We start from the raw sequence: 16,873 nt of genomic DNA on the forward strand, positions 1-16,873 counted from the left end.
AAATAAAAAATAAAAATAAGCAGAGTAGTCAATTAAGGTTGGCAGTCAACAGCTGAGTTTATTACACACATACAAGTTAAGTACTTTTTATCACGCAATTTTATTGTAATTTTATTGTGTATATTTTAGGAAAGCATTGATCAAGCACAACTTTTTATTTATATCATAGTTTAGTGTTTTTGTATCAAATATTTTATTTTCTGCCCTGATCATACCCTGAGAATTGAGGTGACAGTCTAGTTTAAACCAACTATCTACTGTTTTTAGTCAAAAAAACATTCATACTCAATAGTGCTATCAGCACCCCTACTACACCACACCATTTCATTACTACATAGACAAAGACGATTAACACGCAATACTGAAGTTAAAGTAAGTGTTGCTACCCCAAAAGCAATTAATCAGTTTTCTTACATTTAGACTATTTTAGAGCAATTAATAACTGAAGTGCCGCAATTTTAATTAAAGTAACATTATGCTCCTCATTTGCAGAGTGAAAAAAGAAAGTTTATATAGAAGAAACTGATTTCTTCAAATAAATTAGACATCAATATTTTCCAAGCCCTTGAGAGTCAAACTCGACTCATGAGACAAAACAGTTTTAACAGACAGGTCACAGAAAAATGAATGAATTTTCAAGTGAAGAGGATGCAATTCCTCAGGTTGGATAACAGTCTTTAGTTGCATTTTGGGGCCTATGGGCAGTGCTGCTGGTGATGTTTTGGGAGTTTAGATATAATATATTAAATTGCTGCCATCTTGCTGGCCTCCCTCACTCCACTCAAATAGGCTCCAGTTACAGTCTGTGGGAAATGTCTGTTGGTGGCCTGGACACAGGACAAAGAAAAGGGTTGGTAAAGGAGACATATTTTTTTAAAGAGCTTTCCCCCAAAGTTATAATAGTTTTTCCCTTCTCGTCTACCCACTCAAAGTTACGTTTAGAGTGATTCACGCATGTTTGAGTAATCTTTATTCTACTGCAATCAAGACACGGTTGCTTTTAAACTACCATTATTAAAGGTCCACTATGTAACCTGCTTGTCTCCATACAGATGCTATTGCTTTGCCTATAATGTTCCAGAGTAGAGAAATAAAGATATTCTACTCTATGGACAAGCAAATGTGTATGGTGTATTCATAGTTATTTTTGTTTAGCAAAACAAGCATTTGTAAATTAACAATTGCATGATTTAATGTCCCCTCCCCGAACTGCCACCTTAACGTGGTGGAGGGGTTTGAGCACCCGAATGATCCCGGGAACTATGTTGTCGGGGGCTTCATGCCCCTGGTAGGGTCACCCATGGCAAACAGGTCCTGGGCGGGTCTGACTAAGAGCGGTTCAGAAGCCCATCATGAAGAAAAAAACAACAAGGCTGTTTACGTCTCCCGGACTGGCGTTACCGGGGCCCCACCCTGGAGCCAGGCCTGGGGTGGGTGCTCGGCAGCGAGCACCTGATGGCCGGGCCTTTCCCCACGGGGCCCGGCTGGGCCCAGCCCGAAGAAACGACGTAGGGCCGTCCTCCCATGGACCCACCACCTGCGAGAGGAGCCATGAGGGGCGGGTGCAGAGAGATCTGGGCGGCAGTCGAAGGCGGGGACCTCGACGACCAGATCTCCGGACATGGAGACTAGCTCTGGGGACATGGAATGTCACCTCGCTGGGGGGGAAGGAGCCTGAGCTTGTGCGGGAGGTTGAGCGTTACCGGCTAGATATAGTCAGCCTCACCTCCACGCACAGCTTGGGCTCTGGAACCCAACTTCTTGAGAGGAGTTGGACTCTCTATTTCTCTGGCGTTGCCCGCGGGGAGCAGCGGCGAGCTGGTGTGGGCTTGCTCATTGCCCCACCGCCACGTGTTGGAGTTCACCCCGGTGAACGAGAGGGTCGCGTCCCTGCGCCTGGGACAGGTCTCTCACTGTTGTGTCGGCCTACGGGTCAAACAGCAGTGTGGAGTACCCGGCCTTCTTGGAGTCCCTGGGAGGGGTACTAGACAGTGCACCAACTGGGGACTCCGTTGTTCTCCTGGAGGACTTCAATGCCCATGTGGGTAATGACAGTGACACTTGGAGGGGCATGATTGGGAAGAACAGCCTCCCTGATCTGAACCCGAGTGGTGTTTTGTTATTGGACTTCTGTGCTAGTCACAGTTTGTCCATGACAAACACCATGTTCGAGCACAAGGGTGTCCATCGTTGCACGTGGCACCAGGACACTCTAGGTCGGAGGTCGATGATCGACTTTGTTGTCGTGTCATCTGACCTCTGACCATGTGTCTTGGACACTCTGGCGAAGAGAGGGGCTGAGCTGTCAACTGATCACCACCTGGTGGTGAGTTGGATCCGCTAGCTTGAGGAGGAAGCCGGACAGACCTGGCAGGCCCAAGCGTATCGTGAGGGTCTGCTGGGAACGTCTGGCGGAGCCCTCTGTCAGAGGGGTCTTCAACTCCCACCTCCAGGAGAGCTTATCCTTGATCCCGGGGGAGGCTGGGGACATGGACGCTGAGTGGGCCATGTTCTCCACCTCTATTGTCGATGCGGCTGCTCGTAGTTGTGGTCGTAAGGTCTGCGGTGCTTGTCGCAGCGGCAATCCCCGAACCCGGTGGTGGACACCGGAAGTAAGGGATACAGTCATGCTGAAGAAGGAGTCCTATCGAGCCTTGTTGGCTCGTGGGACTCCTGAGGCAGCCGATGAGTACCGGCGGGCCAAGTGTGCCGCGGCTCGTGCAGTCACAGAGGCAAAAACTCGGGGTTGGGAGGAGTTCGGGGAGGCCATGGAGGAGGCCTATCGGACGGCCTCAAAGAAATTCTGGCAAACTGTCCAACGCCTCAGGAGGGGGAAGCAGTGCTTCACCAACACTGTTTACAGTGCGGGTGGAGAGTTGCTGACCTCGACTGGGGATGTTGTCGGGCGGTGGAAGAAATACTTTGAGGATCTCCTCAATCCCACTGTCACGTCTTCCGAGGAGGAAGCAGAAACTGGGGACCCGGAGGCGGACTCGTCCATCACCCTGGCTGCAGTCACTGAGGTGGTTGGGACCAGTACCTGTGGAATGGCAGACCGGGGTGGTGGTCCCTCTGTATAAGAAGGGGGACCGGAGGGTGTGTTCCAATTACAGGGGAATCACACTCCTCAGCCTTCCCGGTAAGGTCTATTCCAGGGTACTGGAGAGGAGAATCCGACCGATAGTCGAACCTCGGATTCAGAAGGAGCAGTGTGGTTTTCGTCCTGGTTGCGGAACACTGGACCAGCTCTATACTCTCCATTGGGTCCTTGAGGGTTCATGGGAGTTTACCCGACCAGTCCACATGTGTTTTGTGGATCTGGAGAAGGCATTCGACCGTGTCCCTCGCGGTGTCCTTTGGGGGGTGCTCTGGGAGTATGGGGTCCGGGGCTCTTTGCTAAGGGCTGTCCGGTCCCTGTATGATCGGAGCAGGAGCTGTGTTCGCATTGCCGGCAGTAAGTCAGACCTGTTCCCGGTGCATGTTGGACTCCGCCAGGGCTGCCCTTTGTCACCGGTTCTGTTCATTATATTTATGGACAGAATTTCTAGGCGCAGCCAGGGGCCGGAGGGGGTCTGGTTTGGGAACCACAGGATGTCATCTCTGCTGTTTGCAGATGATGTTGTCCTGATGGCTTCTTCGAGCCAGGACCTGCAGCAGGCACTGGGGCAGTTTGCAGCTGAGTGTGAAGCGGCTGGGATGAGAATCAGCTCCGCCAAATCCGAGGCCATGGTTCTCGACTGGAAAAAGGTGGTTTGCCCTCTCCGGGTGGGTGATGAGTCTCTGCCTCAAGTGGAGGAGTTCAAGTATCTCACGAGTATCTTCACGAGTGAGGGAAGGATGGAGCGTGAGATTGACAGGCGGATCAGTGCAGCGTCTGCAGTGATGCGCTCGCTGTATCGGTCCGTTGGGGTAAAGAAGGAGCTGAGCCCAAAGGCAAAGCTCTCGATTTACCGGTCAATCTACGTACCTACCCTCACCTATGGTCATGAGCTCTGGGTAATGACCGAAAGGACAAGGTCGCGGATACAAGCGGCTGAAATGGGTTTCCTCCGCAGGGAGGCCGGGCGCACCCTTAGGGATAGGGTGAGGAGCTCGGTCACACGGGAGGAGCTCGGAGTAGAGCCGTTGCTCCTACACGTTGAGAGGAACCAGTTGAGGTGGCTCGGGCATCTGCTCAGGATGCCTCCTGGACGCCTCCCTAGGGAGGTGTTCTGGGCATGTCCCACCGGGAGGAGGCCCCGGGGAAGACCCAGGACAAGCTGGAGGGACTATGTCTCTCGGCTGGCCTGGGAACGCCTTGGGGTCCCACCGGAGGAGCTGGAGGACGTGTCCGGGGTGAGGGAAGTCTGGGAGTCCCTGCTTAGACTGCTGCCCCCGCGACCCGGCCCCGGATAAGCGGAAGAAAATGAATGGATGAATGAATGGATGATTTAATGTAATTGCTTTGCCTGTAATGTTCTACACTATAATATCCCTATGGAGAAAATCAAATGGCAGGTCCTCCACCAGAAAAATTACATAGTGTACCTTTAAAGGTTAAAATTAACTTGTTTCTCCAAGTTGTTTTGTTCATCATGTTACCTCTCCAGCAAAGAAGACTTTTCCTTGTATGTCTTCAGCAAGGATGTCATACGCTTCGCCACTGCCCCCTGTCTTCACAAAGCTGTATGACATCTGGGCCCACATATCTCTGCTCCAATGCGTCACAAAATAATTTAAAGGATCTGGAACTTCCTGAAAAAACAAAAAAAGTCACAATATTTCTATGTTTATTGTATCTTACAATAACTTGTTGAGAATTGTACCTGTTCTTTAAAAAGTTCCCGTAGAACTTTCATACAGACGTCTATCACTGCCTTTTCATTCATATCGCTGACAGCAGCCACAGCGTCCCCAGAAATAATAGACATAAGAACGGCATGCTTTCCCTATACACAAAAATAGAAGAGGGAATGTAATAAACAAAATATAAAATAAATAATCGGTGAATCAATTAAATAAGTATTTGTCCCCCCACAAGGGCAGACGTAGCTTTAAAATCACACACACATTCATCAGTAAAAGCACACACAATACAGAAAATGCAAAGGTATAATGATAAATAGTATGAAATGATTCATTTCAGACAGACCCAGAAGTACATTTGCAGGTAGGGTGGGCAACATAACATTATTATTACATTATAGGGTCAAATATACATCATTTGGCCCTATGACAATCTGCCAATATGGAGAGATCATATTGTGATTCAGTCCATTTATGTTTAGTGTAGTTCTTTGGGCAAGCAACCACCCACCCCCTTGTATTGGCCGGCCTCCACTATGCTTGGTGACTGACAGAAAGTTTCAGCCAATCACATTTAAGTATGACTGATCTCTCCGAGACAACACAGTATAAATGCAAAATGTGCAAGAATCAAATATATGACCTATTTAGGGTATTGCAATATTAATTATTTACCATATCGCCCAATCTATATACAGTATAGAAACTTATTTTGTAAGACCAAGTATATTCAGATACAGATCTCTCAGTACATTTTTAAGTGTGATAGTTGAATTTTACATTTACAACAAGTGGAATTACTTTACTCCACTTCCACTTAAAACGTAAATCAAGACTGACTAATATTTGGCTAATTGAAAAAGGATAGTAAAATATGTAGTATGTAGACTCCTCACCTGTGGATTCATGTCATAAAAGACACTAAACATGCCTCTGTGGTCTGGACTCGGGGGGATGTGACCAAAATAATCTGCTCCTTGGATTTTACTGTCCCAGAATCTGAATGGGAACTGGAGAGCAACCTGAGCCAGAAATAAAATAAAAATATGAAACAAATATACAGCAGAAAACAAAATATATAAACAATAAATGCATACATTTTACCTTCTCAATTATGCCAGCTCCAAGACTGTGGATGGCTTTCATTTTTCTGTCAGAAAAGGGAGGGCTGAATTGAATGAAGTTTTTCTGAAGCAACGTCAATGGGACTGTAACCAAAACCTAAAAACAGAAAATAAAATACAGATTTAAGCAGATTTTCACATGGAATTCAAATAAACATCAATCATCAACTCATAAGTCCTTATTTATTTAGGAAAATGATTAACTTTCTAGATTTCAAGTTATTGATTTGTATTATGTATTTATTCTAGACAGTAATTGTTACCTTCTGTGCTGTCCACTGAGTTCCATTGACTGAAGTTACTTTGACGTGATCTCCAGAGTAATCAATGGATTGAACCTGTCATTGAATAAAATAAAAATGAAAATAACCAATAACTTTCATTTTACCCTTATAAACGTTGCACTTCTATATAAATTACCTACAGGACACTTGGTTCTGATGTCCAAGCCCTCGGCGAGTTTCTGCAGTAAAACAGAGTATCCTTTAGTGAGGAGAGTGTGGTCTCCAGAGAACTGTGCGAAGAACTCATTGTGGTCCCAGGATCGAGCTGAAACCTACAGAAAAGATTTTACAGGTTAAAGAATGTGACTACATCATTCTACCAGTGGAGGGCAGGTGTCAGTATGGCACTTATAAAAAGAAATATCCAATATCCAAACATTGGTGGGGTTCAATTCACAATTTTGCCCTTTTTTTTTTGCAGTTACTGCAGAACTTTTGAAACAACAGCTTCTCAAAAGGTGCAACTCCCCAAAACTTACCCCTTTATTTTGGGAAAAAGTCTCCAAGATCTTTTTCCGCTTGTGTGCACAATCTCTATCTATCTATCTAAGGCTCCAGCAAAGGGGAGGGGGGCATCCCGTCCCCACGCGTTGAGCCGACCAGGTGAACCAGTTTTTTCCAACGCTGGCGGTCTAGGGCCAGCTGCTCTGCGTCCTCTATGGTGACTCCAAGTTGTTGGAGGTCGCCCGCAATGACGTCAAGCCATCGGGTGCGGGGCTTGCCTCGTGGTCGTTTCCAGCCTGCCGCCTTTGGGTCAAACTGGAGGATGGCTCTCGTGGGATGGTCAGCAGGAAGGCGGAGAACATGGCCAAACCAGCGGGTGCGGCGTTGCGCAGCCAGGCAGGATGCTCTGGGCTGGAGCGTGCGAGCTCTGAGCCCCTGGTTGGAAACTCGCTGGGGCCACCTGATATTTTCGATGGTGCGGAGAGCTCTGCTATCAAAGCCATCTACTTTGGCAGCCAGAGTCTTGTTCAGGGGCCATGTCTCCGAACCATAGAGCAGGATGGAAAGTACGGCGGAATTATATATCCGGAGCTTTGTCGTGCGTGAGATGGTGGAGTGTCGCCAGAGTGGTTTCCAGAGGGACTGCAGGGCTGATGCTGCCAGGGCTCTTCTGCGGTTAATCTCTGGATTTAGGTCCCCGTTGTCCGTCACTATGGACCCCAGGTACACAAAGCGCTTCACAGGCTCTACAATGTCATTGCCAAGCTGCAGGGGGGGTGGATCTGGCCCATCACCGACATGTATAAATTTGGTCTTAGCCCAGCTCACTTGGAGGCCAAGCTTCCCTGCCTCTTCACTGTATATGCCCAGAGCGTCTCTCAGCTGGGTGTAGGATGTGCTGAGTAGAATGGTGTCGTCGGCGTACTCCAGGTCGGTCAGATGGTAGTCGCCAAAGGACACTCCGGGGACCCGCTCACAGACCTTGAGCATCAGGTGGTCAATGATGCAGTTGAAGAGGTCGGGAGCAGCCACGCAGCCCTGACGGACGCCACTGGAGATGGAAAACCAGTCAGAGTCTCTGCCGTTAATGCGGACACAGCTCTGTGCATTGCTATAAAGCAACTTGAGTAGGGCGACGATCTTGGGTGGTGCTCCAAGGGCCTGTAGGATACTCCACAGTGAAGCATGGCAGACGGTGTCGAAGGCAGCCTTCAGATCTATGAACCCGATGTAGAGGTGTCGGTCTTTACGGAATTCATAGGTCTTCTCTATCAGCAAAAGAACGGCGGAAATGTGGTCGGTTATGGAGCGATTAGGCATGAAGCCAGCCTGCTGGGGACGGCGACTGCTTCTGATGGCTGGGAGAGCACGGGTGAGCAAGATCCTGGTAAAGAGCTTGCCGGGGATGGACAGAAGGGTAATGCCTCTGTGGTTGCAGCAGTCTAGCCTGTCACCCTTGCGCTTCCAGAAGGGTAGGATAACCCCTCTGGTCCAGTCACTGGGAAGTCTCTCTGTCTCCCACACCTGATTGAATATGTGGGTGAGCCACTCGACAACGCCATCACCACCAGATTTTAGCATCTCAGCAGTTATGGAGCAGATGCCGGGGGCCTTCCTGTTGTTGATTTTATTCAGAGCTTGTGTGCACAAACAAGTATCAATTTATGTTGCAATTTATCTTTTCCTTTCCTAATAATTTTAACAGCTTCCACTTTTAATTAAAACACTATAAACCTATGACCTACTCCATATAGCTTTTATTCTTTGCCAGGAATGTTCCCACAGTATGGCATTAAACTTTTATTCCATTTATTCTATTACAGGTAAAAGAAAAATTAAAATTTGTCAACTGGACAAAACGTTGTGGGAGTGGCAGATTATTGGTGGACACCAGCAGTCTAACTACAACTGAAGAAACGGCTTCTTCTCTCCTGCAACTTTTTTTCCAGTTGACAGTTTAAAATTTTTCTTCTAGGGATCATATCTGGACGACCGAGGGATTACAAACCATTACAGGGGTTCTTATTGCTCAAAAATATGTTAAAAAAAACATGCATTCTTAATGTGAGTGGGATCACTTCTCCACTGATCTGAGCTGTAACTTGGTCAGATGGCTCTCTTGCTTGTCTAATTGGACATAATTTATTTAATATTATATATTGTGGAATATTCCAGGGAAAACAACAACATCTCCATGGATACAAGCAGTTGATGGACCATCCATCAGAAAAGTTACCTTTAATTATTGAGCCAAATACTAAGATGATGTGTTATTCAAACCTGGCCTAGAGGACTTCCACAAGCAAACTCCAGGTTACTGAGGTGAAACTGAAGAACTTTTTCCTCCAAATCACTAAACTGTATCCCAGACTCCTGCAGAAAGTTCTTCTTCACTTCTTGAACTTTTTCTACAAAATAAAATGTAAAATTAAACATTTGGATTCATTATTGAATTCAGGTCAGATGATAAAGGGACTTAAAATTAAGAAGGCTAGTCATTATAAGATCTAGATAACATTTAAAGCCTCAATTAAAAAGATAACATTTATTGTATGTTGTTAGTTAATCAACATTTGGGATAGTATGGTATTGTTACATGCAGGGACAGCAGAAAACAATACATTAACCAGTACAAAGTCAAAGGACAGATACTGGTACCAGGTTATACAATGAATGGTATTTTACACCTGTAGTCCCCAAGCAGGATAAAGTATAAATAGATGGTGACAATATTCTATAAGCAGTTGAGCATATAACATAAAAGTATTTAGAGGAAGGAAACAGAAAAATAACACTGTACCTCCTAGTGGTGTGTCCTGGTTTTGCGACTTGTCTTTCCTCCACTCTGAGACCACGTCCAAAATTGCGTTAAAGTGAAAATCCATTCGTTTGTCGATGGACGGATCAGTGACCTGTCCTCCCTCCTGAAACAAGTCACAGCGCTCTCCCAGTTTATGCATCTTTATCCCCATCTGAAAACAAAAATGCCATGTTATAATTTTACTCAACAAAACCAGTTGACTTTTATTATTGAAATGGGTACATTTGGGTTCAGGCCGCAAACATTGAATAGACATATTTAGCTCTAAGGCAAAATTTAGGAAACACTGAATTTTAAACAGCTGAGATGTATAGAGAAATAATTACATTTAAATTCTCAGCACTGATTATATTTGTCTTGTATTCAGTTTTAGGCTGCCTTTATCTGGCAAAATAAGCTCAAATCAGCTAACTTGGGCACATATGCATTGTTTGATGCGCAATGTCCCTTTTCAAATATCAAATAAATCCTTACTTGTTCACACATGAGTGCAATAGGGTTGTTCACACAGCCATTAACGATCTGAGCCCCATGACCCACAGTGACCCCCATTGAGGTGTTGTCCCAAACCCGACCTCCGATCCTCTCTCTCGCCTCCAGCACAACCACCTGGAATATAGAAATCATGTCTGTGTTAACATGCAGACCAAAAATATCATTATCTGATTTCTGGAGTTATCAGATTATTGAAATATATGTGAATAGTTACATTTTACATGAATAATCTATCAGATGTTTTTGATGATCAGATGTCTTTTGTGCATGTAAACATGCACCAAACCTTTTACTGTCCATGTAAATGTATGTACTGTTTCTAATAATGTACTATTTTTATTGGCCTGTAAGTGTGATGTATTGCTGCTACTCAATGCCTGTCAGTCTGTGGTTACCTGAGTGCCAAAATTGTGCAGTTGTCGTGCCGCAGCCAGTCCAGAGGCCCCTGCTCCAATAATGATAACATTTTTCTGCAAATTAATACAGGTTTTTTATGAATCACATAAATCTGAGTAAGTCCATTTACTGATTTTTTATTGAATTAACATTATTGTACAGCTTAAAAATCAAATATTTTTAAGCAGGGTTGTACTGATTTAATATATACCATAAGTGACTAAAAATACAGACTAGTGTTCTGAGAAATATAAATAAGTAGATCAGTAGGTAGTAGGTAGTAGTAGTCAGGTAGTAAATCGGGGGATGGCCCCATGCTTGGTTTACCTAAGTGCTTAGAACACCTCCCAATAGGACTGTGTCAGCTGTCTCCTGTTCTGTCTTTGTTCACTTAACCAGCTAATACACCAAGACCAAGCAAGGTGAGAGTCATTTATGGCAATTATGACAAAACAATTTATTTTTCCCATAGAGTTTAAAAGTTTGAAAGCTGGTTCCGGGGCCAATTAGCTATGTGATAACTAATGACCACAAGACCTATTAAAACATTTCACCAAATCTTGTGTTTTAAATGTGTTTTTTAGAGGTTAAAACTACTGTTATGGTAGCTGCTGTGATGCCCATGAACTCTTAAGGTATACAGTTTTCAAAAAGTCTGATAACTTTAATTCCCAAACCAGAGTGGACTTCGAAGTAAATGGGACTGAGCCCATTAAGGCGAACACAACATTGTGCAGTGGAAAAGTGAAATACTCCTAACTTTTATTGTTTTTTGTATGGCTGGATTAAATGAAGTGTGAACCCAAAACATGCACAATAGGGAAAATCCTCCGACTGAGGTCATCCTGACCAAGCCTAACCAAGCCTGTCTCTACTGGAACAACAAAGTCTACCTTAACCTTAAAGAGGATGTATCCGAATTTTTCATGAAAATTAAGTAAAATCTGTTTTGCCCCAGTTTCGGTATAGGTAATATTAAAGCAATTCTTAGGGTCAAAATGAGATTGTAATGTGTTGTCTGCATCTAATTAGAAAGTCTTTACTACTAGTTCTCAGGAAGCAGTGCTTCTGCGCTGTTTATCAACGTAACGGACAAATTCTGTTTCTGCTTCTTAAGAAAATCTATGCCATGAATAATCAGAATGCTCAGAATCCAACAGGAAAATGAGGGATAACTTTGTACCCGTGAAAACAGTTTAACCGTAACTTGTTCGTTTTTTTTACAATTAAGACAGTCAAAATCAGGTACAGTTTCTTTAAACTTAACCAAAACAATGGACTTTGTAACAGTTTCAACATTTGCAAAGATTTTACTTAAGACAATACAATATAAGCTTCTTCCAGCTCCTCGCCTTGATACATTATATGTCACTTACAGAGCGGTGTGTCTCCGGCAACAGCGGCCGGGACACAGACAGGACCCCAGTGTTGATGAGGCCTTTCCTGGTCATAAAATGAAGCACTCGGTCCATCTCCTGAACACAGCGGATCCTCACCAAACCTCGAACAATCACATGGAGGGCACATTTTTCAGATGTGAGCACCTCCTGTGGAAAATATGTATTTAGATATTTAGATAGTTAGTTAGATAGTTAGATAGTTAGATAGTTAGATAGTTAGATAGTTAGATAGTTAGATAGATAGATAGATAGATAGATAGATAGATAGATAGATAGATAGATAGATAGATAGATAGATAGATAGATAGATAGATAGATAGATAGATATGCAAGTTTTATGTTAAAATTACTTTTAATGTTTGTCATAAGTGGTATACTGAAATTACATTAATATGGAAGTTCAGAGTAATTATGTTTACCTTACAGTTTCGGTGCCAAGAAGCTAGAATGAGGTTTCTCAAAGCCAGATACATTGTCGGGTCTCGGGAAAATTCAGGAAATTCATAAAGTTCATCCAGCTCCATCATGTCCGGACGCACACACAGGGCCTTCCCACATTCATTTGGCTGGTAAAAGGGCTGGAAATATGGGCACAGACCTGGGACTACAGAAAAGACAAATGTTTTACACCAATGTAAGCTAAACTAAGTAAATATTTGGCTTACTTTATGTTAGATCTTATAATATCCATGCTAACAGTAAAATACTTAATTTCAACAGAATTTACATTCACATAAAAAAAAAATCAACTAATATATTTATGTCTGAAAACAATTACTGGTACTCAAAGTTACAACATATTAAAAGGGTGCCATATCAGGACTAAGCCCGGAATTAACTTGATTAAATTCAGAACCTAAAAAGGAAAAAAATACAATTACAAAGTACAATGGGGACTCAACTTCTTGGAAATAGAAATCTTTGATCTAAACTATAATTAAGTAAATATCTGATGGAGGTCAAAAACTGCTGGTAGTAATCAACCAAATCAGATATAAATTTTTTGTGTCAGATCACCATCTTCCACATATTTTAAAACTTAAATTAAAGCAGACTTACTCTGTGGTTGTACAGTTCGACAGTGGTCTGCTCTCAGTTCATTGGGAGACACAGAGGAGCCAGAGGGACTCATGCCCACACAGTCTGGGTAATACGCTGCAAGGAAAGGACTTGCTGGACTGTCTTTGAACAGAGGAGGCAAAATGAGCATCGACTGCCACCAGCTTTCACCCACCTCCGCCACTCTCTGAAAAGAGATTTTAAAAAAGGTGAGTAAGTGAATGAATGGACAATGTTACAGGTGTACTGTGTGACTTTTCTGGTAGAAGGTCTGCCATCTGCTTGTCATCATACTGATGTCATTGCTAGCATGGCATTTAACTTTTTTATCTCCATGGAGATAAGTAGGTGATGACATCCTTAAAACAAAGGTGCGGAGAAAATGAAATTACACACCCCTAAATGCAAAGATATACATGTACTGCAGAGAGGCAAGATGGTGATCAGTCCTTCATTTGCGCCCCCAAAAAAGACAACCCATGCATCACTAGTGGGTAGATGAGAGATAGGGCATGGCCACTTCTTCTATGGCCGCAGGAGCGATTTGTCTCAGTGCTTGCTATGATCCCCCCTGTCCCAGCTTTGTTTTATCATGAGTCATGTAGTCCTGTCTTTGAAAAAACCTCTGCAATGTCAAGTTTCCGCAATAAACAACTAGACTCTTTCCACAGTGCTTTCAAGATGGACGTTCCAGTGTTTACCACTTACACAAAGGGCTTTGCTGTGAAACGTTTGAACAGGAGGCAATGCACTAATGAAGCTTAACTCTGCGCAGAAAGAAGAAGTGACTGTGGGGTGCTTCAGTTCAAAATTGTTGCTATGGAGCATGTCAATCAACTCATCAGTACAGATACAGATTCATAAAAAGGTAAAATAAGAAGAAATACCGTGGCCTTTTTAGGTATAAAACTACACGTAGCACCTTAAATCCTTATATCTGGCTATACATGTAAAGCATTAATAATAGCAATAACACCAAATAGAGCTCTAATATTTTAAATTAACTCACCAAGTCCTCAGGTTGAGAGCAATGGTCGGCTCCTTCAGTCTTTGAAAAAAAAAAAAAGACAATTAACAAGATTAGTAACAGTATTCAAAGACCTTTTAAGCTTGTTAATATACATTTTACCTTAACATTGTTAAACTTCATGCCGCATCGGTATAGTGCAGCAAGAGAAGCTGTGAGTTGAATTTCTTTGGTCAGCTGACGCCACTTCCTGCAATCTGAGTTTGTGCACTGAATCTGAAACAAAAAAAAGCAACAGTGTGTATTATGTTGTTTTGGATTAATATCTAAATCAACTGCTATTAAAATTTAAAGTGAAATGTAACTTTTCTGGTGAATGGGGTTCAAATGGCATAGTGCAACTTTTAATTAGACAACATGAAAAAACTAACCCAGTATGGGAGTTGCTGGTCAGCCATGAAAGCTTTAAGACTGGGCTCACTTTTGCCATTACTGGTCCAGACCTTTTTCCAAGCAGAAAATGTCTCATAGCCATCCTTGTGACTGGAAGAATGCAAAATTATTTATTTTTATTTATCTGACCTTTATTTAACTAGGTAAAAAAGGGCCAGGTCACTCTTTTTCAAGAGTGACCTGGCCAAGAAGCAGCAACACACAGGGATCAGACAAAAAATATACATTTACAATACAATTGCAGTGGAAGTACAATAATGCTGAAGGAAATAGATAATAAATAATTTGCCTCTTTGTCTAAGTCCCAATTGTAGGGTTGAAATATAAAAAAAAACAAAAAAAAACATTAATTATATATGTACATATCACAAATATAAAAAATACAGAGAAACTTGCCTTCTATAGTAGTGATCAAAGCACTCATTGCAAAAATGTTCCCCACAGGACAGATGATACCAGCGAGACGTGTATCCATTTTTAGCACACCTAAAATAAGAATACACATAATTCAGATTATTATTTGTCAAATTATTATTTCAACAGATGCATATTGTTTTTATAACAGCTAAGGGGTACCTTTCAGAAGCACTTGCGAAACAGACTGGATACGTGGCTGAGCACCCTGACTTCTCACACCTTCTGTACTTCTTCTCTGACTGGTCATCTTCTTCTTCTGTGTCTGTGGCCTTTCTTTTGATCTAAATACAAAAATCCCTAAATTTAACTCAATATTTACAGTATGTTCTGTACACATGTCAAGCTTCTTCTAATTGTAGGTTCCCAAATGTTAGAATACATTTTTTTTGTATTGTATTTCAGTGAATTTGCAAATGACAAAGATGCTACATACTGCTAATATACAATGGAAAAGTTCCACTTTTTAATTGGGGTCAGTTACCTGCTTATCTTAAAGGAGATGTTATTGCTTTGTCTCTAATGTTTAACAGTAATTAAATCTCTCTTGGATTAATTTGCTTGTCAAGTGTAATGGCACAGACATTCCAAGCAATAACATCTCCCTAAAGTCAAGCAGTAGGCAGACCCTCCACCAGAAAGATTAGATTTGATAGGAGGGGAAAAGTGATATTTACACAAAAAATGCAAGAATCGCCTGTGTCACCATTGCCTCACCATTGCCTCACCATTGTCTCACCATTGTCTCACCATTGTCTCACCATTGTCTCACCATTGTCTCACCATTGTGACATACAGATACTTTTAGGGATGCAGGGATCCGATAAAAATATTGTTGGATTAGATATCGGCTTCAAAATATCGGTTCAGCCGATATCCTGATTGGACTTATAAACTGATGTAATAAGACTATTTATTGGTCATAGTTAGCCCAAAAAGTCTCATAATGTTTACATTTTTTATACTCTAGTTACTTGAGACATAAATAACCGCTACATAACATTTGGATCAGTTTTGTCTTATTTTATTTATTTTAGTTTTCAGTCTCTGCACTGGTATTGGTTGATACTTGATACTTTCGGCAGATACTTAAAGTTATAGTATCAAAATCGGAATGGAAAAAGCTGGATCGCGCATCCCTAATTACTTTATTGTCATTGTGGACTGAATACCTGTCCAGATGGTGGGGGGTTGCTGGTGCGTTTGACCCTGGCGTTCATCTGTCGTCCTGCAGAGCGTGTTCCTTCTCCAGGTGACTCTCCTGAACTCCTCTTTCGAACTCGACGGGAACCAGAGGCATTCCCCGAGTAGTCTGAAAAAAACTGACTTGTTTATACACTATGTGGTAGTGAGCTTTCAAGGCAACTCCTTCTAAAATTATAGACTTATGGCTGGTTAATGAAGGGTTTGATAAGGATAATATGTGCAGTATTTTGCAAAAAAAAAAAAAAAAAAAAATTCTAATAAAATAAGACAAATGTGTTATTCAGGTAAAGCTTACTCTTATTTCCAAAAGGGTTTATTGTTTCCTTAGGATCATTTGAGGTATATTTTGGTATATGGTGCAATATACAGCAATTTATACACGTGTAAATAAATAAGCCCTCTTTACACTGTTTAGGAGGAACAGTGTGACAGTTATTATTCTGGTTATTCTGTTAGTTCCCTGCTGCAACTTTTCACATGAACAGTTCTCACTTCAGTCTGGCGGCGAAAATGCTAGAACAGCATTCATTGTGTGCAAAATACAACTATAAATTAAAGCAACATCATTCCATAGAGCTTAACTATAAAACATTGCAGGCTAAGCTATTGTCTTGTTGAAAAGAGCAATAGTTAAATCACTAAGAAATTTAGCGTGCTTAGTATATTTCTTTCAAACATGTATATACACACCGAATATAGTACTGAAAATCTGTAAGTTAATAAGTCTGTAAGCAAACAGCATGGAAAAATGACGGTAAGTACAACAACAAGCCCTTTAACACCAGCTAACCCCCTGTCAAATGTAGCCTGTAGCCAACCATGAAATCGTTTATTGAACACTGACCTGCGTCCGACAGCATTAGTTACGACGGTACCCTTGTTCAAGTAGGATTTTTATTATCTTTGCAAATTCTATGGTGAAATGTATAGTATCTGAATATCTTTTATTGTTGTGAGTGAAATCAATGCGACGATATGAGCCGAGAACCACTTCCTGTTTTAAGAGGAAATGGGCGTTCGCGTTT

General features: G+C 42.4%; 1 protein-coding gene across 1 annotated transcript; it reads right to left on the reverse strand.

The window, feature by feature from the left end:
- Positions 1-34: 34 nt before the first annotated feature.
- On the reverse strand, positions 35-16,849 carry LOC117378695 (lysine-specific histone demethylase 2). Its single transcript, XM_033975352.2, has 21 exons — positions 16,693-16,849; positions 15,815-15,954; positions 14,805-14,926; positions 14,625-14,714; positions 14,207-14,318; positions 13,938-14,051; positions 13,818-13,856; positions 12,809-12,995; positions 12,169-12,353; positions 11,726-11,896; positions 10,349-10,423; positions 9,933-10,067; positions 9,438-9,609; positions 8,918-9,045; positions 6,334-6,465; positions 6,173-6,247; positions 5,890-6,006; positions 5,682-5,807; positions 4,806-4,928; positions 4,582-4,734; positions 35-827 (listed from the first exon to the last, which is right to left on the reverse strand). Exons 1-21 carry the CDS (start codon positions 16,706-16,708, stop codon positions 744-746), a joined length of 2,496 nt encoding a protein of 831 aa, XP_033831243.1. The 5' UTR covers positions 16,709-16,849; the 3' UTR covers positions 35-743.
- Positions 16,850-16,873: the final 24 nt, after the last annotated feature.

This window comes from Periophthalmus magnuspinnatus, chromosome 11 (genome assembly GCF_009829125.3).
Source record: "Periophthalmus magnuspinnatus isolate fPerMag1 chromosome 11, fPerMag1.2.pri, whole genome shotgun sequence".
NCBI classification, from domain to species: domain Eukaryota; kingdom Metazoa; phylum Chordata; class Actinopteri; order Gobiiformes; family Gobiidae; genus Periophthalmus; species Periophthalmus magnuspinnatus.